This window comes from Oncorhynchus mykiss, chromosome 25 (genome assembly GCF_057628025.1).
Source record: "Oncorhynchus mykiss isolate SJ-2025 chromosome 25, ASM5762802v1, whole genome shotgun sequence".
Classification (NCBI taxonomy): Eukaryota; Metazoa; Chordata; class Actinopteri; order Salmoniformes; family Salmonidae; genus Oncorhynchus; species Oncorhynchus mykiss.
In genome coordinates, this window is record NC_143046.1 from 48342109 (window position 1) to 48368819 (window position 26711).

The 26711-nt window shown below is 42.6% G+C and overlaps 1 protein-coding gene across 4 annotated transcripts in view; it reads right to left on the bottom strand.

The window, feature by feature from the left end:
- Window positions 1–26711, bottom strand: part of babam2 (BRISC and BRCA1 A complex member 2) — a 198737-nt gene that overhangs the window by 38236 nt on the left and 133790 nt on the right. For all 4 annotated transcript variants that reach the window (XR_016491855.1, XR_016491854.1, XM_021584324.3 and 1 more), the window contains exon 7: window positions 17890–17999. Coding sequence is in view for 2 of the 4 variants with exons in the window: in XM_021584324.3 (XP_021439999.1) it covers window positions 17890–17999 (110 nt within the window). In the remaining 2 variants the exon portion in view is untranslated. The remainder of the gene's footprint in view (window positions 1–17889; window positions 18000–26711) is intronic.

Below are 26711 nucleotides of genomic sequence, written 5' to 3' on the forward strand. Positions count from 1 at the left end.
CACCAAATATGATGTGTGTGTGTGCGTGTTTGCATCTAGTGCAGACACACTAGCATGGACTCCGTCACCCCAAAACGACACGACAACCCCCTCTAAAAGAAAGCAAACAACTCTCTCTCTTTCCATCAGTATCTCTCCACATGCATCTTTCTCACAGTATACAAACCCATCCAAAACCTAATTTGAACAAACATATACACACACAACCTCAGAGAGACCAGCCATAAGGTCAGAAAGAAGAAACGTAATGTTCCCATTTGGGGGGGGGGGGGGTCATAGCTAAAACCATGAAGCTACACTCTCTAGAGCTGGAGGGGGTCATAGATAAAACCATGAAGCTACATTCTCTAGAGCTGGAGGGGGTCATAGGTAAAACCACGAAGCTACATTCTCTAGAGATGGAGGGGGTCATTGCTAAAACCATTAAGCTACACTCTCTAGAGTTGGAGGGGGTCATTGTAAGGACCGCTGTGTCCTTGACTTGGGGGTCCGCACACAAAAGACCTACGATCAGCACGTTTGTTCGCTTTGCCGTAACGCCACGGACGAGAGTCGTCACTTATCCTGCTGGCTTCTTTCCCTTGTCCTCTGTTTATTTGTTTGTTTCTTCCTCTGACGTTTTCCGCTCTGGTCCCTGCAGCGTTGCTCCGGTCGTGATTAGCGCATGCTTGCTTAATCAGGAAAAATGACCATCGCTCGGGCCCTGGGATGACTAACCAACTGGCGGTCGTCATCCCCTCGTTTTTACTCCTCCCTCGCTCCTTGGGCAAAAGAGAGGGATGAACCGGAGGGCTCGTTGGAGGTCCCTGGCTGATACAGTAGTGTGGGACGGTCATGGATGAATGTTTATTATCAGCGTTTACTTGACTTGAGTATCCGTGTAACTAAATGAATGCTCATTTGACATGTATTACGCATAGGATATGTCAAGAGGTCATACATGGTGCCACGAAGCGCTGGGATCTAGATGCTACTGTTTGACGTGCAAGAGGGATCACGACGGCCCAATAGCCTTCATAAACCATGTTTTTTCATAGTCTGATTTAGATTGAATGCCAGTATAAGGCCGTATCTGGTGTTCTACAGTATTGGTGCAGTGTTTTTAACCTTAGACAACAAGCTATATGGCTAACAGACCTGGGTTCACATAGTATTTACATAGTTCAAATCCTTTCAGCATTTTGATTGAGCATGTCTGGAGTGCCTGATGGGCAGGTTTTGCACTTTTGGGGTTATTCCATTGCTCCAGGCAAGCTCAATCAAGGGCAACTTAATTTAAAAAAAATAGAAAGAACACAAACACTGTTTGAACCAAGGCCTCTATTCAGGTCTCCATATAAACTACATGACCAAAAGTACATCAACACCTGCTCGTCAAACACCTCATTCCAAAATCATGGGCATTAATATGGAGTTGGTCCCCTTTTTGTTGCTATAACAGCCTCCACTCTTCTGGGAAGGCTTTCCACCAGATGTTGGAACATTGCAGCGGGGACTTGCTTCCATTCAACCACAACAGCATTAGTGAAGTCGGGCACTGATATTGAGTGTTGAGTGTTGCAACTGAGGACAGACGGTTTTTATATGCTACGTGATTCAGCACTCGGCGGTCCCGTTCTGTGAGCTTTTGTGGCCTATCACTTCGTGACGGAGCCGTTGTTGCTCCTAGTCGTTTTCACTTCACAGCACTTACAGTTGACTGGGGCAGCTCTAGCAGAGCAGAAACTTGACAGGCAGAAACTGACTTGTTGGAAAGGTGGCATCCTATGACGTGCCACGTTGAAAGTCAGCTGGCCATTCTACTGCCCGTGTTTGTCTATGGAGATTGCATGGCGGTGTGCTTAATTTTATGCACCTGTCAGAAACGAGTGTGGCTGAAATAGCCGAATCCACCAATTTGAAGGGGTACCCACATACTTTTGTATATATAGTGTAACGATCTATATATATATTTTTTACCTTTATTTAACTAGGTAAGTCAGTTAAGAACAAATTCTTATTTACAATGACGACCTACCAGGGAAGAGTGGGTTAACTGCCTTGTTCAGGGGCAGAACAACATATTTTTACCTTGTCAGCTCGGGGATTCAGTCCAGCAACCTTTCGGTTACTGGCCCAACGCTCTAACCACTCAGCTACATTTCTAGACTGCATTTCTATCTGCAACATTTCTCCTTACTGAACACACCCCTGACGGCACAATGCCACAAGGTGTGGTGGGAAACGATGATGATATAGTATGGGTCAGACAGAGGTTGTAACTGGGCCATATTATCCAGGTATGAGGGGGAGTTGCCAGAGCACATTGTGGGAAGCAGATAATCTAAGCTGTGGCTTCTCATCAGTAGATTAATCATGTCTGAATGTTTGTTACATAATGTGGGCTGCGACCACTTCCCTTTAATGCAGTTTTACAACGCTACTTGTTGTGGTTTAGTCACTATCCAGTGTTCCTCACAATTTAGATACAACATCCTCAGTCATGACTCTAGTATCAGTGTATTGCTTGACAAACTACTAATAATGTCAGTTGTTCTTTATCTTGTTTAGGGTTGATATATATTGCGCTACTTCAAACATAGATCAATGATGCCATATTGTCACCAACATAGAAATATAATTAAATCAAAATGCTGTGGTCTGATGAGCTATGCCCTTGATAGTAATTATATTTCTATGGTCACCAAGCCCTCTGAATTGTGAACGATGCATTCCAAATAGGTCATACTGCCATGATGAGAGCCCGATGCATATATTAGCATTGCTCTCTGTGCTTTTTATTTTGTCTAAAAGCTACAATGACCAACGCAAAGCAGCACACGACAACGAAGACAAATCCTCCGACTGTAAAAGTCTATCCGCCCACAGATCCATCTAAGAATAACCTCATTTCATTCAGATGTAAATGCAGACATAGACGCACAGAATGGTCGACTCACCAGTTAATTAGCGAACTCGTCACTCACGCGTGTTGATTGGGTTTGTGAACAAAGACACTTGCAATTGTCATTGTAATGACGCACGCCTCAAATTGTCAATTGAATGAAGGCTGATTAATCACTAGCATCTGATGCTGCCAGATGAACTGTGGAAATGGAAAGAAGATATTTATTGTGTATTTGTCAAGGTATTTGAGAAGATATTTTATATGCATTGGACCCAAAATGCTTGCTCTACTTCACTTAATTTTAAGTTGCTTAAAGTAATAGTAGTAGTATTAGCAGTCTTGTGATTGCTGTGCAGTTTTGATTATAAAACGTAACGATTCATTGTAGCGTTGGCATAGTAACAGTGTCGGAAAAAGTACCCAACTGTCATCCTTGAGTAAAAGTAAAAGATACAGTACCTTGCGAAAGTATTCGGCCCCCTTGAACTTTGCGACCTTTTGCCACATTTCAGGCTTCAAACATAAAGATATAAAACTGTATTTTTTTGTGAAGAATCAACAACAAGTGGGACACAATCATGAAGAGGAACGACATTTATTGGATATTACAAACTTTTTTAACAATTTCAAAAACTGACAAATTGGGCGTGCAAAATTATTCAGCCCCCTTAAGTTAATACTTTGTAGCGCCACCTTTTGCTGCGATTACAGCTATAAGTCGCTTGGGGTATGTCTCTATCAGTTTTGCACATCGAGAGACTGAATTTTTTTCCCATTCCTCCTTGCAAAACAGCTCGAGCTCAGTGAGGTTGGATGGAGAGCATTTGTGAACAGCAGTTTTCAGTTCTTTCCACAGATTCTCGATTGGATTCAGGTCTGGACTTTGACTTGGCCATTCTAACACCTGGATATGTTTATTTTTGAACCATTCCATTGTAGATTTTGCTTTATGTTTTGGATCATTGTCTTGTTGGAAGACAAATCTCCGTCCCAGTCTCAGGTCTTTTGCAGACTCCATCAGGTTTTCTTCCAGAATGGTCCTGTATTTGGCTCCATCCATCTTCCCATCAATTTTAACCATCTTCCCTGTCCCTGCTGAAGAAAAGCAGGCCCAAACCATGATGCTGCCACCACCATGTTTTACAGTGGGGATGGTGTGTTCAGCTGTGTTGCTTTTACGCCAAACATAACGTTTTGCATTGTTGCCAAAAAGTTCAATTTTGGTTTCATCTGACCAGAGCACCTTCTTCCACATGTTTGGTGTGTCTCCCAGGTGGCTTGTGGCAAACTTTAAACTACACTTTTTATGGATATCTTTAAGAAATAGCTTTCTTCTTGCCACTCTTCCATAAAGGCCAGATTTGTGCAATATACGACTGATTGTTGTCCTATGGACAGAGTCTCCCACCTCAGCTGTAGATCTCTGCAGTTCATCCAGAGTGATCATGGGCCTCTTGGCTGCATCTCTGATCAGTCTTCTCCTTGTATGAGCTGAAAGTTTAGAGGGACGGCCAGGTCTTGGTAGATTTGCAGTGGTCTGATACTCCTTCCATTTCAATATTATCGCTTGCACAGTGCTCCTTGGGATGTTTAAAGCTTGGGAAATCTTTTTTGTATCCAAATCCGGCTTTAAACTTCTTCACAACAGTATCTCGGACCTGCCTGGTGTGTTCCTTGTTCTTCATGATGCTCTCTGCGCTTTTAACGGACCTCTGAGACTATCATAGTGCAGGTGCATTTATACGGAGACTTGATTACACACAGGTGGATTGTATTTATCATCATTAGTCATTTAGGTCAACATTGGATCATTCAGAGATCCTCACTGAACTTCTGGAGAGAGTTTGCTGCACTGAAAGTAAAGTGGCTGAATAATTTTGCACGCCCAATTTTTCAGTTTTTGATTTGTTAAAAAATATCCAATAAATGTTGTTCCACTTCATGATTGTGTCCCACTTGTTGTTGATTCTTCACAAAAAAATACAGTTTTATATCTTTATGTTTGAAGCCTGAAATGTGGCAAAAGGTCGCAAAGTTCAAGGGGGCCGAATACTTTCGCAAGGCACTGTACCTTAATAGAAAATGACTCAAGTAAAAGTCACCTGGTAAAAATCTACTTGAGTAAAAGTCTAAGTATTTGGTTCAAAATATACTTAAGTATCAAAAGTAAAAGTATAAATCATTTTCAAATTCCTTATATTAAGCAAACCAGATTAAGCAAACCACCATTGTCATGTTATTTAAATTTACGGAAAGCCAGGGGCACACTCCAAATCTCAGACATTTACAAACAAAGCATTTGTGTTTAGTGAGTCCGCCAGATCAGAGGCAGTAGGGATGACCAGGGATGTTCTCTTGATAAGTGCGTGAATGAGACTATTTTCCTGTCCTGCTAAGCATTCAAAATGTAACAAGTACTTTTGGGTGTCAAGGAAAATGTATGGAGTAAAAAGTACAATGTTTTCTTAAGGAATGCAGTGAAGTACAGATAACCCAAAAAACTACTTAAGTAGTACTTTAAAGTATTTTTTACTTAAGTACTTTACACCACTGCATAGTAGAGGGGAAAGGTTTAAAATGGACACATAATATAGTTTTAAATATTGGTATGAAAAAAGTTGCAGATTAGCAGGAGCTTGTTTGACAAGTGTAGGTCCATAGCCAGGGTTCATTCAAGGTTCAATCATGTTTGGTGATGGTACTATACACAAAAGTGAAGGAAATTGCTTTTTACAAATCTGACCCTGGTCAGTTAAAAGACTGTTGATTGTCTGAGTGAATGCGTGTGTAAGGGCCAGGGAATCACCTTGTAAGAAAGAAAAGAGGATTCAAACTGACAAAGGCACTAGATTCTTAGTCCTTATCTGTTCTCACACGGTCTCTCGCTCTCACACACACACGCTTCACTCCACCTGAGTCACCAAAGGTAATCTCCTGCGTTGATTAAGTCATGGGCGGTCTTGTCACTGCATGAGTGTGTATATGTTTGTGTATGTCCTGTATTCAGTAAATATGTCATACGGAAGGCTACGTTGCTTGAGGGGTGGGGGGGGGGGGGGGGGGGGGGTGGGGTTGTTCACACAATGACTCCTATCCATTGTGGGTGGAGTGCTACGAGTGGAGTCACCAGCACAGGCAGAAGCAGGGACACCTCAGGGGTCCTTGGAGAAGGGTATCATGGGACCAAAAATGGCTCAGGACTTAGGCCAAATTGCCAAGTGGATTGGTAACCCACCCAAAGGGATTTGGGGTATATTTTCAGACCGTTTAGTGAAAAGGGAATAGCATCTGCTATTAAAACGTCGTCGTAATTCATTTCAATGCAGTGAGCCGTAGTCACCAGATGAGCGTTAATCTTTCTGTGCATACATGACATGGTATACAAGTGCTCACTAAAAAGCATGAGCTGGCGCACAACCAGAGAAAATGATTTAGTGTAGAGGTGCTGACTAACGGTGAATACACTGTAAGCTATAAAAACAAAGAGTCGCACACTCCATATGCACAACCTCCCAGTAATCTATTGGGTAAAAAAACACCAACGTTTTGACATCACTGTGCCTTCTTCAGGGTCAAGTGCTCACTGACAGCGTTTTGCAAATAAATTACATGGTCTCAATGTCACTGAAAGCATCCGTTTCGACTAGCATCACAGTTCTCTGTGAAGGCCGAGGCCCTACCCCCGAAAGAGGTGTCACCAAAAGATCCTCAAACCCCCCCCCAAAGTAGAATATGTCACTAGTCCTAAGTAGCATGAGCGTATCCCTATTTTTTTGGACCAGCCAGCACCTCTTCGGTCATTGTCTTCAGGCAACAGTTTGGCACTGTCGTGACCCCCTAGCCTGGTAAACACCCTCATTACCTGTTCAGTTGTTTCAATCCCACTTTATCTATGTGGCATCTTGTCATTTGCTGATATGCCCCTGGTGTAAAGGGCTTCAGTGGTACAATTTGTGCTAAGGGGGGGAAGTAAAGTGTCTCATTGAGCTGAAAGAGAAGGTCAAAAGTGAATTTGGAATATTTGGGAAAATGTAACGTTCAGATCACACCCAACCCACTTCTTTGGCACAGAGGGTTCCCAAAGTTCCCATAGACCTAAATCTGTGTGTACAGTGCATTTCCTGTTTTGGCCTAATGACACTCTCCCTTTAATCCGTGGCAATATGCATCTGCAACACAGCTGTTCTAGTTAATGTCCTGACATGCCAAAAAGAGTTTCTAAAGAAACTTTGATTACGACAGAAAGGTTTCTAGAGAAACTTTAATTGTGACAAAGACAGCTTCCACAAACCAAAGAACCTCAAGGGCATAAGCTAAAATTGTGGCCTAGTAGAAAATACTTAATTCATGATAATACCACCTGTAATACTAGGAATTGTGGGTAACGTAGTCTCACGACCCTTCCTCCGTCACTCAGTCAGAACCCAAAGCAGGTAACTCGGGGAGGGATGATGATGGGTCAACCATGGACACAACGACCATGACAGGGGTGAGGCTGAAGTCTGGCAGCATGGTGTCGTGTAGAAAAAAGAATCCCCCCCCCACACAGTGTAGCACCTGGAATTCCTTGGGTGCTTTTGATATTCATGAGGGAGTGGGTAAGGTCTGTGGACTCGCTCAGTCATCGGTGCATTGAGGAACAATCACAATTATGTTGCAAGGATAGGTGTGTGTGTGTGAGTGAGGAGTGTTCTGGTGGGTGCCCGCGGCTATGCTATGCTGCTCCCTCTAGATATATGGGGTTATAGGCAGCTACAGGATAAATATTATAGAGAGGAACAACGCAAATAACTTGGCTGCTTACAATGGTTCACAAGTACACATATGGAAAAGCATACAAGCACACTAGAGATGTGTAATGCATGTATTACAAGCAAAGGCAATTGCATTCACATATGCATACACACAGACCCAAACATTGCTCTGCCGCAGCCTAAAACTGTCTCTCTCTGTTGATTTTCTTTGGCTCCCAAATAGGCTTTGGTTTGGGGGCAGAGACAGTGCCCACTCGATTCTTTTATGTAACACTGCAGGTTTTCTGGGTAGAGCGAGAGGCTAACGACTCATCTCATAGACTGACTGGGTACAGTCAGGTCCAGACCAGCCAACGGTGGAGAAGAAAAGCGAGAGAATGGAGAAAAAAGGAGAGGTAACAGGGAGGCAGGAAAATGAGTAAAGAGAAGGATGGAAGAGACATGGGCTGTCAATCTAAACCTTGTATATGGCTGACATTGGTAGATGCCTTGTATATGGCTGACATTGGTAGATGACTTGTATATGGCTGACATTGGTAGATGCCTTGTATATGGCTGACATTGGTAGATGCCTTGTATATGGCTGACATAACCAAGTCCATTTAACGTTAAATGATTTAAATACAATCGGTAGCATGAAATTGAACTTGAGGCTCAAGTCATTTCACAAGATAGTACAGCACAGCCTGTCCTTATTCAAGTGGCTATTGAATGTACTTCTGAATAACAACAGTACATGTTAAGGTTTTTTGTATGCCGCACTTCAATATCCCAATGAGAGGAACGAAGTCAACTGCATGAACACAAAAGCGTAGGTGAAGATCCTCTCTTAACCGAATCAATGCGCGAGGAAGAGTGGTGAGGACCAGGCATGAAAGTATTTAAGTCCGAGCGAACTAGCGTACAAACGAACGCACAATAGCTGCAGCCCATGTATAGGCAAGTACATACATGGGTGTCAGTGGAATAGCTATGAAGTATAGTATCTCTCGCTGGAACGGCTGGTCTGTTTGAAAAGAGAGAGAAAGGTACAACGTCATAGCTCTGAGGGGATTAAAAAAGATTCACTTTCTCCCAGAATGCCTTAGATCCTGGAGCTACCGCAGCCCTCCAAGGAGAGAGAAAAGGAGAGAGGGAAATGAGATATCAAACGTCTCTCTCAAGTCCCACTCTCTTTCCTTCTCTCTTTGAGGCTCCGCCAGCAAGACTGACTAGGAGGCGAGAGAGAGATCAGGAGCGGAGAGGAGGATGAGGGGAGAAGGAGGGGGAGAGAGAGAGCGAGCGAGAATGAGGAGAGAGTAAAAGGAAAGAGAAAACGTTTTCTTTGCCGGGTCAGCTTCAAGGGAAGGGGGACAGAAAGCCAGGGCCAAAGTGGAGCGAGAACACAAGCAACAAAGACACGGGTATAGGGAACACACACAGACATACAGTGAGCTCCAAAAGTTCACTTGTATGTGTATTAAAGTAGTCAACGGATTAGTATTTGATTCCATATTCATAGCATGCAATGATTACATCAAGCTCAACAAACTTGTTGGATCCTGACTAAACAAACTTGGTGGATCCTCTTGCTGTTTGTATTGTGTTTCAGATAATTTTGTGCCCAATAGAAATGAATGGTGAATAATGTAATGTGTCATTTTGGAGTCACTTTTATTGTAAATAAGAATATAATATGTTTCTGAACACTTCTACATTAATGTGGATGCTATCATGATCATGGATAGTCCAGAATGAATCGTGAATAATGCTGAAATTATGAGTGAGAAAGTTACAGACATGCTAACCTCTCACCATTACAATAACAGGGGAGGTTAGCATTTTTGGGGGGTATGATATTTGTGGGTTTAACTTTCTCACTCATCATTATTCGTAATCCACAATAATGTAGAAGTGTTTATGTAATCCTTGCGCGTTAAGAATATGGGTACAAATACTAAACCTTTCACTGTTTTAATACACATAGGTGAATTTGTTCTAACACTATTGGTCTAAAACGGTTTACCCAATATGGATCAGTATACCTCAAATTAAAGCTGACAGTGCTGGAGTAGAGCCAAAGCAACAAAAAATGTCTCGCTGTCCCAATACTTTTGGAGCTCGCACGCACGCAAAGTCATAAGGCCCAAAGTCAACACGAAAATACTACACTCAAGCAAGCGTACATAAACATACAAACATGAAATAGCTTGAGACTAAAGTTATTGAGGTAAATACGGAATTAAAATCTTCGGAATCTACGCTACGTTGTTTGGGCTCAACCTTTTTCCTCAAAGGGCCAGATATGTCCATATTATAGTAGGGTCTGCTGTGCAGCCCTCTCTCCTACATCTCTCCTCCCCAGCGCCACCCTTTCCCGCTCTCCTCTTTCATGCCTTTAGCCTCTTTCTGTCCATTCTCCTCACTCAACTGGCCGAGGAGGGCGCCGAACGCCACTGCAGCCTGGTCTAGCACATGGGCAAGGTCAAGCCTGCGAACGCACAAACACAGACACACATAGCTAAGCTGGCATGCTTCTCCTCTTGGCTGTTAGTAGGGTGGATGCAAGCATTCTCAACCTCATTGAAAATAAATATGGCACATTTTCAAATCTGTTACTGCAATCGCAATTCACTTCCTGAATTGATGGGAATGGAAATTTAGTTGACGAATGACCCCGACCCCGGTGGTCTATAGCACTGTCAGAGAGTACTTCAATGTAGTGTGGAGAGTGCAGGGGAGTAACTCATAAACAAAACATCTTTAAGTGTAAAAAAAAAAAAAAAAAAAAAAAAAAAAAGTTTTGTATTCACTAGTCAGAATAAGAAGTCTCAATTGGTGGGAATGAAATGGAACAAGTCACATCCATTAGATTGCTCTGAGTTTTAATTGATGAAAAGTTATCCTCATATGAAATTTGTCTGTAGCAAAGTGATGAAATCTGTTGGTATCATCAGAAAGATTAGTGGTTTGGTTCATCAGGCTTGCTTCCTAAGTCTATAATATAGCTTAATTTGCTCATCTCTCATTTACCGTAATATTGTCTGGCCCAGTATATATGCCTCCTACCTACACAAATTACTCATCATACAAAATAAATGTGCAAGACTAACCTTCTCTAATTACCTGGCTCCATCCGCACTTTGGTTTAAGAAATAGTCAGTTATACACTTTCATCTACAAATACTCATAGCTCCCAGACAGTTTACCTAAACCCTTCAATGGATTCTTCCAGGTTAATTCTGAAATCCAACTACATAAAACAAGACACTAAGATAACCTTCACCCCTCCCCACTGCCGCACCTCACATAGTCAATTCTCTATCAGATACAGAGGTACCATCCTCTGGAATTCTTATCTTCACATTGCCAAAACCTCATCATCCTTCAATAACGTCAAGTTAACACTGGGGGTCAGCCCGATGAACATAACTACCCAATAATCCCCTCCAAGTAGCCTAACTCTCACACACAATCACACATTGTTTGCGAGACAGAGCGTGAGCACAAGACAGAGCGCCACCGCAAGACAGAGAGCGAAACAGAGCTAGAGACAGAGAAGGGGAACGAAAGATGGAGGAAAGGAGAAAGAGCTAGAGAGAATAGATGACCAACAGGGAGACAGTGAGAGAAAGAGACAGCTAGAGATAATGAGAGAAGAAAGGAAAGAGAGAAAATGGAGGACAGGAGAAACAGTGTGAGGAGAAGTAAAAAAAAAACAAGGGAGACAAAGAGTGCTGGGGTGTAGACCGAGAGAGTGAGGAAAGTCGAGGGAGAGGAGGGATGAAAAGAGACAGAGATAGAGGGGGCAGAGGCCCCTTAACCTGGTATGACAGGGAGTGCGCTCTTAAATAAACATCTCCAGAGATTATTCCAAGCACGAACGGCCAGACCAGGCCGGCTAGAGGGGGGCATGGGGTCAAGAGAGGGGATGTTTACATACCTGACACTCTGCCCTGACACACACATGCACACACACACAAACTCATGTACAGTACACATATGCACATACTTACGAACACTTAGATGTACAAACATATATGCGAATTAAGCAAGTATACACACACACACACACACACACACACACACACACACACACACACACACACACACACACACACACACTCACGCCCACAGACGCACAGTCACTCTCAGCCCCAGACACTGACTATGTGTCATCTATCTCTTTTGTTCTTCTTCTTTCTTTTTAAAGGAACACGAGTCCAGACACTGGCGTGTCGAATTATACATTGATGACATCATGCGCTGCGGTTTTCACAATGCATTTTTGTTTATCATCTTCTTACGCCTTACATGCTCTCCATCTGCATCCTACAAGTCTGTCTCATCTAGTCAAGTTTTTGAGGAGATTTGGGGCCAACTGTCTGACAGTAATGGTCAGAAATGCAAATCGGAACATCTTTCTCCAGCCAGGAGAAAGGGCTCCTCTAGAGCCTGGTTCTCTTTAAGGTTTCGTCCTACTTATAAGGAGTTGTTGCTTGCCACTGTCACATTGGCTTGCTCTTAAAGGCCCAGGGCAGTCAAAAATGCTATTTTCCTATGTTTTATAAATACAGAAATTATTCACATCCCTTGACTTTTTCCACATTTTGGTGTGTTACAGCCTGAATTTAAGATGGTTTAAATTTGCCTCAAAGAAGGCCACCTATTGGTAGATGGGTAAAATAAAAAGCAGACTTTGAATATCCCTTATTAATTACCCCTGAGTCAATACATGTTAGAATCACCTTTGGCAGCAATTCCAACTGTGTGTCTTTCTGGGTAAGTCTCTAAGAGCTTTGCACACCTGGATTGTACAATATTTGCATATTAATATTTGTTTAATTCTTCAATATACACTACCATTCAAAAGTTTGGGGTCACTTAGAAATGTCCTTGTTTATGAAAGAAAAGTCCATTAAAACAACATCAAATTGATCAGAAATACAGTGAAGACATTGTTAATGTTGTAAATGACTATTGTAGCTGGGAACTGCTGATCTTTAATGGAATAACTCCACAGGCGTACAGAGGCTCATTATCAGCAACCATCACTCCTGTGTTCAAATGGCACGTTGTGTTAGCTAATCCTAGTTTATAATTTAAAAATGCTAATTGATCATGAGAAAACCCTTTTGCAATTATGTTAACACAGCAGAAAACTGTTGTCCTGATAAAATAAGCAATAAAACTGGCCTTCTTTAGACCAGTTGAGTATCTGGTGCATTAGCATTTGTGGGTTTGATTACAGGCTCAAAATGGCCAGAAACAAAGACCTCTCTCTCTCTCTCTCTATCTCTCTCTATATATATATATATATATATACATTTTTCATTGTGGATCAGAAAAGGCTTGTCCTTGATTTGGCTAACACCACATGGTAATTTGTTCCTGAATATATATATATATATAGTGGTGTTAGCCAAATCAAGGACAAGCCTTTTCTGATCCACAATGAAAAATGGGCAGTTGACATTTGATTTAAACTGAACTTAGAACGTATACTCTCTTCAAAGAGAACTACACCCCTGAACCGTATATCCGCCTGAAACTTACAAAAGTCCAAAGGTCAGTTTGTGCACAACTCAGATCCGGCACCCTCCCTTTGGCTATAGAGATGGTAAAATTTGCCTACTGTGTGATCTTAGGGAAGTCGGAAACAAAATTCATTTAGTGTTTTATTGCCCTCTGTATGACGGACTGAGACATGTTCTTTTTAATAAAATGTTTGGCGATAACCCTGAAATATTCTGCTTATGGGACAAGCAGAGGCTTAAATTTACTTTAGACAGGCTCAGTTAGTTCGCAATTCCTGGACGAGAAGGATACATGTATTGTTTGTGTAGTGTGGCTAGATGGTAGTGGTACTTGCCATGATTATTGCATGCGTATAATTTATCAAATGTTATTTTGTCTTGAGTACTAGGAAAATGGTACTCTGTTTAGTAGCGTCTTGCAGTGTTGTAGTACTCGAGACCGGTCAGCGCATAAAACCGCTTTGCCAGGCCAAATATTATTGAATCATTAATAGGGTATCTTAATAGCATTTATATCTATTATAGACATGTTTGCGAAGTGGGGCACCTATAGACCTTCAGTGTGTGACAGTGGTGAACCCATAGGTCTTCAGTGTGTGACAGTGGTGAACCTATAGGTCTTCAGTGTGTGACAGGTTAGTACAGTGGTGCACCTATAGGTCTTCAGTGTGTGACAGGTTAGTACAGTGGTGCACCTATAGTAATTCAGTGTGTGACAGGTTAGTACAGTGGTGAACCTATAGGCCTTCAGTGTGTGACAGGTTAGTACAGTGGTGCACCTATAGGTCTTCAGTGTGTGACAGGTTAGTACAGTGGTGCACCTATAGGTCTTCAGTGTGTGACAGGTTAGTACAGTGGTGAACCTATAGGTCTTCAGTGTGTGACAGGTTAGTACAGTGGTGCACCTATAGGTCTTCAGTGTGTGACAGTGGTGAACCTATAGGTCTTCAGTGTGTGACAGGTTAGTACAGTGGTGCACCTATAGGTCTTCAGTGTGTGACAGGTTAGTACAGTGGTGAACCTATAGGCCTTCAGTGTGTGACAGGTTAGTACAGTGGTGCACCTATAGGTCTTCAGTGTGTGACAGGTTAGTACAGTGGTGAACCTATAGGCCTTCAGTGTGTGACAGGTTAGTACAGTGGTGAACCTATAGGCCTTCAGTGTGTGACAGGTTAGTACAGTGGGGCACCTATAGGTCTTCAGTGTGTGATAGGTTCGCGATTCTGAAATGACAGCAACCGTAATACCAGCGCACTCATGTAGGAGAGTGCACTTTCTGTAAAACACAAAAGGGCCAGTGGTGTAGTGGAGGCTACACAGGAATAAAGCGATGAACCCCTTTTATTTCAGTGGGAATTGTGTATACTCCCTTCTTAATACTTACTGATGCACATCAAAGTAGAGTAGTGGAGGTATATGATTGATCAATTATGTAGTACAATAGAGAAATCATGCACAGAGTAGCCTACACAATCGCAAAGCACATGAAACATGCTCGCTGCACACAGCCTAGTTTCTGCGGAATATCATCTGCAGGCAGCAAGAGCGTACAGCTCTCAACTGGTTCTGGCATGGAGCAGCTCACAGATGAATGACATCGGTAGCCGGTAGGGTTGGAAAGACGTTTCAACTGGTGACATCTACCAGTAAATGCTAACTTAGGTAACAATGGGTATGCAAACCAGGTATTAAAAACATTTTGTCCTTAGTTTTGGTTAGTAGACTATTTGTTATGTGCAATTGTCCTCATGCCTCATTTGCATCAGGGGTGTAGACATTGGATCCATGTCTACACCACCATTTTTTTTACGGATTAAAAAAAAAAAGTGTTATTTTGAAAGTGAAAATCTGAAAAATCTATAGGAAAACTCCCGAAGAAAGATACGAAAACATAATTTTTCACACAGGTTGCCTTTTCTTCCCTGGGCAAGCCATTTGGGAAAATTTTGGCAAAATTTGAATATACCAACTTCTCCAGGCACCACAACAACACTGCATAAGGCAAATGGAAAGACAGCATTCACACACAACATGCTGTTAAAGGATAAGCTGTCCATAAACTCAGACATAATAAGCCAGTAGGTCCCAATCATAAGAATGCAAAAACACAACCACTAAGCATTTCCCAATCTAAATGTACATCTACTACTTCCCTTTGCAAAAAAGATTTCACGTTTAGCACACAAAGTAACCTGTGACCTACATTTCAAAGTGGAACTGACAGCATTTGAACAACTTTCGAGATATGAAAAAAAATGACAATCATATCAGTCAAAAATATCCAATTCCCAGTTCATGCCACAAAACCAACTTTATAAGAGGTTTTATAAATAGGTTCTATTTGACTCAACGTTCCATGACGTACACTAAAGCATTGTTGGCAGAATAGATGGATGCAGTTCAAAGCATGATTCATATAATTCACCAATACATTTCTTGGTAGTCTTATCAGGTTGTAAATTGGTTGCTATCAGGTTATAAATCACAGCTGACCTGGTACATTGTTTGCTGCCTCCATTTGGGATGCACGGTTTCAATTTCAATTACTCAATATTCTGGACAAAAACTCTAAGTCTGGGAACGTCAATATAATCAAACTAGCAAGGGCAATGATCACAAGTAAGTCATAACGTGGCTAATAGGCTAGTATATATATTTATGTAGCAAGCTAAAAACAGAGCCTAACGTTAGCTAGATAGCTAACTAGCTAGCTGCTAGGAGGATGTCATGTCATGCAATTGGAGGAGTGGGTGAGTGACTGACTTTTTCCCCTCATATCATTTTTCAGTGGCTAAACATATCTAGAGATGCAGGTGTCATTTGGTAAGCTAGCAAGAACTTGAATGACTGTTATCCTGTTAGCATCTCTCTTGCATTCGCAAATTCATTCTGGCTATCTACTCAGAATTCAGAGCACTCTTGTCTGAGTGTGCAGAACAATTGATGAATGAATTTATGAACACGCGACACCCGCTGAATACGACCGGTGACAGTAAATGTAGACAAAGAAGTAATAGTTGGTAAAGAACACTCTAGATCAGGCCTGGGCTACTCCAGTCCTCAGGGGCCTGATTGGTGTCACACGTTTGCCCCAGCTAACACACCTGACTCCAATAATCAACTAATCATGATCTTCAGTTTAGAATGCAATTAGTTTAAAATCAGCTGTGCTAGAGATGGGGAAAAAGTGTGACACCAATCAGGCCACTGAGGACTGGAATTGCCCAGGCCTGCTCTAGATAACATGTAAACAGCCTAACCAGCCTTGCTACGGCGAGTAACATTGTCAGACTTCTCTCATTTGTGTCTGGAAGTAGCTAGCTAGCAAGCTAGCCAACTTTAGCAGTTAGCCTGGGTACTTGGTTGGGACAAGCATGCATTGGCAGGCCAACTGCAGAAGGACGAGGAGGCAACTATTCCTCATCGTTTAACAGTGCAATTTTGACAGCCAACTAGCTGAAAAGTTTGAGGGTTTATCTAATGTTCCTTTGTTAGATTTTTAGCTCATCTTGCTCTGGCAAGTATTAGTTGTTGATCTTGTTGATGTGCATAACTGAGAGCCTACCTTTTCATGGTTGTTTGATCAATAGGAATGTGAAGTTCCCAAATGTAAAAGGACTCCTGTGGTATTCACATATTTGCAGAAAACCATTCAGGTGTATTTTGTGGCTTTTGGCGAATGCGTTCTAATGCTCTAAAGTCACACTGTTACTACTGCCTGTAAACACACAGTCCAGTTCAAAGTGAATGATGGCAGGCCTCTGTGGCAAATGGCTTGTTTTCATAAAGCCTACTATCTCTGATTGGCTATAGTGCACCGGTCTGTGTAGAATCCTGGATAAGATAGATATTTGTATTAGGTTTTATTTAATGCAGTGTCTATTAATTGTCCAAACGCACAGACGCTTTCCCACTATATATTGCTATAGAATTTTCACAAATCCCTAAGTATACATAATTCCCTAAGAATTTATGAAAATGTGAAAATGACCATGTCTAGTCACTTGTCTTCTTTTTTATTTTTTAATTCTTCTTGGAGGTGTATGTGAAATGATTTTAATAAGTTTTGTAAGTTCCACTTTAAATGCAACATGTTTCACACAACATGGTTTTCAAAGAGATGGCTAACGCAAGTGCGCTGCAATGAAAAACACAGTTCCACTCACCAGATGATGCTCATTGAAACTTAACTTCTGGTTGAAAGTTATTATTGAAAAGGGAGACGCTAACAAATTAGCAACAACATCCTCTTTGGTAACACCTGCTGCAAACTAGCCGACAACAAAAGCTAGCTAGCTAGACCTTGGAAAAACTCCTGCCTGTTGGCCATGAGTTTTTGTAAAAACGGTCCCACCCATTAAGTCAAATTGTAATTGGTTGATTCTACTGTCACTCTCTAATACAGTTGAATGGCAGATGCCGTTATCTAACATCTGACGGCCTAGCCAATGGCTGACTTAATTTCCCAGAGACCAGCAAAGAAAAATCCTGATGGGATAATATTTGTCTTCAGTGTTAACCCTTTCCAACAAAAACTTAATAGATTAAATCAGAATATCATTGAAAATAATACTATTATTATTATTATTATCATAATCATTATTTTATAAATCCCTAAACCCTTTTCTGAAGGCGTAGAAGGCCAGTGGTTCCTCAGCATGCATTTATTCACTATTCTGAAAGTCTAAACCATACAGCACCAATGACCATATTAACTGATTCATACACTTACTGTTCAATGCTGGGGGACAGGTAGAGTTTAGGGAACACTTGGGTGGCCTCTGCGTCTTCAAAGCTGACGGAGAGAAGAGCCACGTCTTCCCCAGGGTCCAACGTTGTGTCCTGAGGGAGAGGGGGAGTTAGTACTCACAAATAAGAATCATTTCACTTCTCCATGACCGGTATTTGTGAATTAATCAAATCAATGAATATCTTCTTATACTGTAGAATATTGGATAAAAAAAAACACAGGTGAGCTGTACTTCAGTGTTGAGTCAAACTCAACCCTAACAAGTCCAGTTTAGCCTGCATAGGGTCATTTCCCAGTCCAAGCCTGATTTAATACATCTGAGTGTATGTGTTTGAGATGGACACACAAAGAGAGAGAGAGGGCAAGAAAGAAAGGGCAAGAGAGACAGATAGAGAGAACAAGAAGAAGAAGAAAGAAAGAGATAAGAGACCAGATGATACATCTGATTAGTTTCACGCCGCGCTGACTTCGACAGCTGCAGCCGAGTAGTGGCGCTGATGACGGGAAGTACCAATCAAATCATGTGAGAGTAAGAGAGAGAGAGAGAGAGAAGCCACCCGAAGCCGCTCTAGATGAGCCGATCATGCTGATCCATCTCTTCAAGGTTTTGATTTCCTCCCCCCGTTCCCTTTCTATATCATTTTTCCTAGAGCTAGCCCCCCTACCATTATGGATCATCATTAGCAGGATCCGACATTAAGCGGCACTCACGGTTTGCGCTAAGCGAACGAGGGCTGGGGAGTTAATCAAATGTCTTACAGTCGGTTTGAACTCATCCATTTGTGCTAATCGCTGCCCTTCCCGGCAAGGGAATCTCCCCCACCACCATACGGTATGTGTTGAGGCGCGGCGCTACCAGTTTCCTTAGCCAGGCGTTTCAACGCGGAAAACCACGTAACCAAAGCAGGCACAATGAATGAGGTCTGTCAAAGAGAAGATGGCTTTTCTTCGATAGATGTGAAACGGTTGAATGAGCCAAAGGCGGCTGTTTGCACTCCCTCATTGGGCAGTTTCTCTCAGAGTCAAAGCAGTTAATTGTATTTTGTGCAACCTAATTGCTATTGCGGTTGAGTTTGAATTAAAAGCGTTACAAATGAGGCTTGAGGGAGTTGGGTATATGACTCCTTCCCATCAACGACTCCCTCTCTGGTCCTGAATGAGGATGGCCACCACACTCCCCATGGACGTTGGGTTTTCCATACCACTGGTTCAACAGGGGGGGGCTCAAAATGACCCATCTGAATTAGTCTCGGTGGCTCAGTTTTGGGACTTTGCCGTACCGGACTTCGTATTTCAGAAACAATATGAATAGAAATGTTGACATTTGCCTCTGCAGGCAAGGAGAAAGTTCTCTTCCATCTAGCCCGGTGCAGAAGAGTGCTGCACAACACACAACATATAACACTTCTTCCCAAATGATATTGGTGTGTGTGTGTGAGTATGTACCAACAGCCACAACAATGACGATGGCTGCCTCATGTCTCATCCTGTCCCTCTTGTCACAGCCAATAACATAGAGGGAGAAAGAAAGGGGGAGTAAAAGAAAATAGTGTCTGACTTTCAAAGGAGTTGCCTGATTGAATCAGCTTGCATCAATATAGTGGATGTATGCGCCAGTAAGCAACTACGCTCCCTCTCGAAAGGTGAGGGAGGAGGAAGAATAAGATGAGGGGGGAAGGTAAGGCATAGTCATTTCCCAAAGTTTTCACTGTCAAATTCAGGCCTCGTCTGTCGTCAGTGAGGTGACCAAACAGATACTTATTTGAAAGCAACGCTTGCGGAGAGAGAAGGAATGTACAGAAGGTGAGAGTTGGGGTGGGAAAGAACATCAGGTTCTTCAGCATGCGTAGCATTGCGTCACGGTCCTTGAGAGGCTTTCGTCTCAGACGCACAGTCAAAGGACCGTGTTTGGAGATGATTCACTTCGTCTCGTCCCAAAAAACGACAAGCAGCTGTCAAAAGACATACGACATCACGGAAACAACAAAACCAGGGAGGACCCCGAACTCTTCTGTTTTCTTTTTACAGCTATCAACCACTATTAGTCTGCTGCAATATGCTGATACACACGTGTCTGTATGGGTACAATCCCTCTGTGCATCCACGCCTCCCTGCAGTTTTGGTTGCATAAATGTCCTCTTCCGTATGGGGCCAAAATCCTGACTTGTAATATGCATACAGAACTTCAGAACACATTCAGAACATACTCTAATGAGGTGTTCCAGGGACATCTCCAATCATGAGTTGCTGAGTGACAGAGGGGTAAACTCACAATTTCAGCCTACATGACCTTACAAATGGCCCAACTACATCCACCTGAAGATGATTGGTGGGAAAGTTTACAGCCTCACAAACGGCAGTGCAGATGTCAAAGTCTGGGTGCGACCTCCGAGGTAGAATACTACATTTGGCCTTAGTTTAGGAGGCTATCTCTGGGCTTTGACTTACCGAACTAAGAACTTAAGATCGGGTAATGTAAATGAATCAAGAACAGGAAAAGGATTTGTATGAATGAGGGAGTGATAGCAGTGGTGTTAACACTGAGAACAGAACTGAACCACCTACACATTTGAAGCTATAATTTTTATAACTAGACGGTAAGCGATATATTTGTTGTAAACATATATATCTTTTTTAATCAACAATACATTTGTAGAAAAATACACATTTATGTAAGAAAATATCTTTGACAATGGGAGCTTTAATGCCGACTGCAATGTGAATCCCCAAAAACGAAAACAAGAGTCCCAAAGTGCTCCCCAAAAAACAAAATGCCTCTATGCGTTTATACACAGATTGTATGCTTTCTACAGCAATACACTTCGGGCCAAGTGCTGCCTGCTTAAGTACAGAGCAGAAAAACGAACAATTTTAAAAACCTTTCTTCTCTCCACAGGCAGGGCCTAATGAAGAACCTCTCCATGGGGAGTAATGAGTCTATAAAATGACCCCGGTTGAAGGACTGCGAGTCAGGGAGGGAGTCCTTAAGGAGGTGGGTGGACGGGGACAGTTACTTACTGCACACCCGGGAGTATGTGAGTCAGCCCCAAAGACTGGGGTTGAGAGAGAGGGTGTATGAATGTGTGTGTGTGTGTGTGGGGGGCTGCTTGAAGTCAAGCCTTCACGTGGCCACTACTCCACTGTTAGCCTTGCTCCCTCCTCTCATCCGTCTTTCTCTCTCTCCCTCTCTTTTCTTCCTCTCGCTCCTTGCCTCTGTCTGTTGATGCCCTGTAGCATCTCCTCTCTGTGACATGTGACAGGTTGGAGATGTGACAGCTGTCCTTACGCCAGACCATGTCCGGCCAAAGTCACAACACGCACACACACACTAAACAGACAATGCTCTCGACAAGGGCAGTACGGAGGTAAAGACTATTGTCCGTCTTATTTGCCCATCTCCAAATGTCATGGGCACCGTCATGGGGCAGCTTGAGTGACACAGGGGTTATTGCGTAAGGATGAGGGCAGCTGCTGGGCTTGCTTTGAGATTCTCTGTCCATCTGTCTGGACACAGTGTTTCACCGCCACAACGCAACCTGCCAGTCAACATTCTTGGAGGAAAGTAAAAAATCTTGAGGTCTACATTGAGAATGGTAATGAGCTGAAAAGAAACACAGCAAAACATGTAGGTGGGTGTCTGGGAGATTTTGAAGAGCTCTGACATTTCAATTGGGGCTTAGAGCTAAATGGTTCCTTTGCATGAGGGACACTAACCAAGCAAAATTGCCCAATTCTGATCCCAGGCTTTTTCAACTGGATTTCGGAAGCGGAGAATCAAAATCATCCATTCATGAGGAAACCACAACTAATTACGCTGTTGCATGAGACTTCTGGGTCCACTTTACAAATTGCCTACTATCAATGGGGTTGTCCATTTTGCTGAGAGCTGATAACGTCAATGTGCCATTAGATAGCAAAGCAGTGTCTTGTAGAGCAATTTTCATTCCATTGATGTCAAAATGACATTTTCTCATTCAGAGGAAGCACATGAGGGGATATTGGAAGATCGTTTCATAACTACATTTCTCTGCATGCTTTTCACTGGGTTTTTCCAAGAATGGGTGAATAAGATGGAAGATACAAGTGCACCACCATAGCTTCATCGTGTACAGCATAGCACAGAAACACTAAATTAACATAAGTCTTCTTTAAAACAATCTTCTTTACAGTTTAATTTATCAGAAAGGTAAGGTTACAATTCCATGCATATTCAAGAGACCTAGCATTCAACTGATTGAAAAGATGTCCAAACAAGCAATGCAGAATGGATACATGTTCTGTGTTGTGGTTCATAGGCCTGATGTAAGCTTTGTGCCACAACGCCCAGAGGCGGAAAAGGGTATATCATTGGGTCAAGGTGGCTGTTGCCAATGCACGTCTCATCGCATTAAATGTTCTGTTCTGACAGACTTAGGAGGGGAGTTGAGGATGTGAGATTGTTCCTAATTAAGTGTTACTGTGTGACAGAAGGGAGGGGGGGATTTTGTGAGGCCAGTGCAGTATGCTCTCTATGGTAAGACGTCCCCAAGCCTTCCCAAACCTGCATACATATGCACAAATTGAGCAAAGGACCTGAGGGCCACAAATGCATGTGCCCGTGCACACACACAGATACAGAAACACACACACAGACTATCCTACTTACATTCTCTCTCTGACAATGCTGGAATGCATGTAAAAGGTGGAGACGGGTAAGGTCAACCATTAACCAGCCGGCACCATGCCGTCATATTGCGTGCGGTGTGTAATGGCATCACTCTGTCATGCATATAATAGGGAAGCGATTACAGAGCACACACAAACACGCTCTGGCTGGACCCACCCCGGTGCCAAGAGTATACCAGGGAAACCACGACCTAAACACACCTCAAGCCTGTTGCCATGGACATGTGTGTGTGTTGTGAGTGAGTGAGTGAGTGAGTGAGAGAGAGAGAGAAAGAGAGAGAGAGAGAGAGAGGGAGAGAGAGAGAGAGAGAGAGAGAAAACGTGTGTCAAAGTAAGGCCCCATCAGAGCTGGGTGTGGCAGCAAAGGGAACCCACGCTGTGGCAGTTTCATGCCAAGCTGTTCCAAAGTCCACTAAGAATATAAAGACATGGTCAACAATGACGAGAAAATATGAATAGTTTTTTTCATGGGTGTTGGTTTTGTGTAGTGTGTAAGTGAATACATAATGCACATCCACTGTTCCCGCTGTTATTAGTAGTTCTGTCAACAAAAGTCAGGAAAATCAGGACCTTTCTGCAAAGGTCAACAGGAAAGATGTCTGTGTTAGTGTTGCTGGCATATCTGACGCAATTACCAAGGACATACAAAACTAGACTAAATGCAATCGTCAGAGTAGAGAGCCGAGGGGGGCGCCTAAGGCAATACGCAAGGCCGATAATGGGCGGAGGGTGTCATTGCTAAGTGTGACATTGGCAACAATGACTCACCAGCCATGATATGCGTTGTTAGGCATCTCTCTAGTCGAATCGTGAACATTTAAATCTTTCCCAGCGCTGGAGTGGTTCAAAACACAATACACTAGGGCTGTTCTTTTGACCAATCGATTAGTCTAAAATGTTAAGTGTATTTTTTCCTTATACAGCGCATTTGGAATGAATTCAGACCCCTGGACTTTTTCCACATTTTGTTACGTTACAGACTTATTCTAAAATGGATGAAATTGTATTTTTTTTTTTGCAAAAAAACATTCACATAAGTATTCAGACCCTTTACTCAGTACTTTGTTGACGTGCCTTTGGCAGCGATTACAGCATTGATTCTTCTTGGGTATAACGCAACAAGCTTGGCACACCAGTATTTGGGGAGTTTCTCCCATTCTCCTTTGCAGAGCCTCTCAAGCTGTCAGGTTAGATGGGGAGCTTCGCTGCACAGTTATTTTTTAGGTCTCTCCAGAGATGTTCGAATTGGTTCAAGTCTGGGATATGGCTGGGCCACTCAAGGACATTCAGAGTCTTGTCCCAAAGCCAATCCTGTGTCTTGGCTGTGTGCTTAAGACCGTTGTCCTGTTGGAAGGTGAACCTTCACCGCTGTCTGAGGTCCTGACAGCTCTGAAGCAGGTTTTCATCAAGGATCTCTACTTTTCCCTGTTCATCTTTCCCTCAATCCTGAGTCGTCTCCCAGTTCCTGCTGCTGAAAAACATCCCAACAGCATGATGCTGCCATCACAATGATTCACAGTAGGGATGGTGCAATGTTTTCTCCAGACGTAACGCTTGGCATTCACGCCAAAGAGTTCAATTTTGGTTTCATCGGAACAGAGAATCTTGTTTCTCATGGTCTGAGAGTCTTTAGGTAACTTTTGGCAAACTCCAAGCGTGCTGTCATGTGCCTTTTACTGAGGAGTGGCTTCTGTCTGGCCACTCTACCATTAAGGCCTGATTGGTGGAGTGCTGCAGAGATGGTTGTCCTTCTGGAAGGTTCTCCCATCTCCACAGAGGAACTCTGGAGCTCAAGGCCCTTCTCCCACGATTGATGTGCTTGGCCGGGCGGCCAGCTCTAGGAAGGGTCTTGGTGGTCCCAAACTTCTTCCATTTAAGAATGATGGAGGCCACTGTGTTCTTGGGGACCTTCAATGCTGAAGACATTTTTTGGTACCCTTCCCCAGATCTGTGCCTCGACACAATCCTGTTTTGGACAATTCCTTCGACCTCATGGCTTGGTTTTCGCTCTGACATGCACTGTCGACTGTGGGACCTTATACAGACATGTGTGTGCCTTTCCAAATCATGTCCAATCAATTGAATTTACCACAGGTGGATTCCAATCAAGTTGTAGAAACATCTCAAGGATGATCAATGGAAACATGATGCACCCAAGCGCAATTTCGAGTCTCATAGCAAAGGGTCTGAATACTAATGAAAGTAAGGTATTTCGGTTGAGTATTTTTAATACCTTTGCAAAAAAATCTAAAAACCTGTTTTCGCTTTGTCATTATGGGGTATTGTGGGTAGATTGACGAGAAAAAAAAGATTACATTTTGTTTAGAATAAGATTTTCTTTTACATTACAAATTAACTTTTAACAAGGCACACGTCAATTGAAATGCATTCCAGGTGACTACCTCATGAAGCTGGTTGAGCGAATGCCAATAGTGTGCAAAGCTGTCGTCAAGGCAAATGGTGGCTACTTTGAAGAATGTCAAATGTAACATTTTGATTTGTTTAACAATTCTTTGGTTACTACATGATTCCATATGTGTTATTTCATAGTTTTGATGTCTTTACTTTTATTCTACATTGTAGAAAAGTGTACAAATAAAGAAAAACCTTGAAATGAGAAGGTGTGCCCAAACTTTTGACTGGTAATATATATATATATATATATATATATATATATATACACACACACAGTGGGGCAAAAAAGTATTTAGTCAGCCACCAATTGTGCAAGTTATCCTACTTAAAAAGATGAGAGAGGCCTGTAATTTTCATCATAGGTACACTTCAACTATGACAGACAAAATGAGAAAAAAAAATCCAGACAATCACATTTTAGGATTTTTAATTAATTAATTTGCAGATTATGGTGGAAAATAAGTATTTGGTCACCTACAAACAAGCAAGATTTCTGGCTCTCACAGACCTGTAACTTCTTCTTTAAGAGGCTCCTCTGTCCTCCACTCGTTACCTGTTTGAACTTGTTATCAGTATAAAAGACACCTCTCCACAACCTCAAACAGTCACACTCCAAACTCCACTATGGCCAAGACCAAAGAGCTGTCAAAGGACACCAGAAACAAAATTGTAGACCTGCACCAGGCTGGGAAGACTGAATCTGCAATAGGTAAGCAGCTTGGTTTGAAGAAATCAACTGTGGGAGCAATTATTAGGAAATGGAAGACATACAAGACCACTGATAATCTCCCTCGATCTGGGGCTCCACGCAAGATCTCACCCCGTGGGGTCAAAATGATCACGAGGACGGTGAGCAAAAATCCCAGAACCACACGGGGGGACCTAGTGAATGACCTGCAGAGAGCTGGGACAAAAGTAACAAAGCCTACCATCAGTAACACACTACGCCGCCAGGGACTCAAATCCTGCAGTGCCAGACGTGTCACCCTGCTTAAGCCAGTCCAGTCCAGTCCAGTCCAGGCCCATCTGAAGTTTGCTAGAGAGCATTTGGATGATCCAGAAGAAGATTGGGAGAATGTCATATGGTCAGATGAAACCAAAATATAACTTTTTGGTAAAAACTCAAGTTGTCGTGTTTGGAGGACAAAGAATTTTGAGTTGCATCTTAAGAACACCATACCTACTGTGAAGCATGGGGGTGGAAACATCATGCTTTGGGGCTGTTTTTCTGCAAAGGGACCAGGACGATGTAAAGGAAAGGAAAGGAAAGAATGAATGGGGCCATGTATCGTGAGATTTTGAGTGAAAACCTCCTTCCATCAGCAAGGGCATTGAAGATGAAACGTGGCTGGGTCTTTCTGCATGACAATGATCCCAAACACACCGCCCGGGCAACGAAGGAGTGGCTTCGTAAGAAGCATTTCAAGGTCTTGGAGTGGCCTAGCCAGTCTCCAGGTCTCAACCCCATAGAAAATATTTGGAGGGAGTTGAAAGTCCCAAAACATCACTGCAGTCCCAAAACATCACAACAGCCCCAAAACATCACTGCTCTAGAGGAGATCTGCATGGAGGAATGGGCCAAAATACTAGCGACAGTGTGTGAAAACCTTGTGAAGACTTGTGAAACCGTTTGACCTCTGTCATTGCCAACAAAGGGTATATAACAAAGTATTGAGGTACACTTTTGTTATTGACCAAATACTTATTTCCCACCATAATTTGCA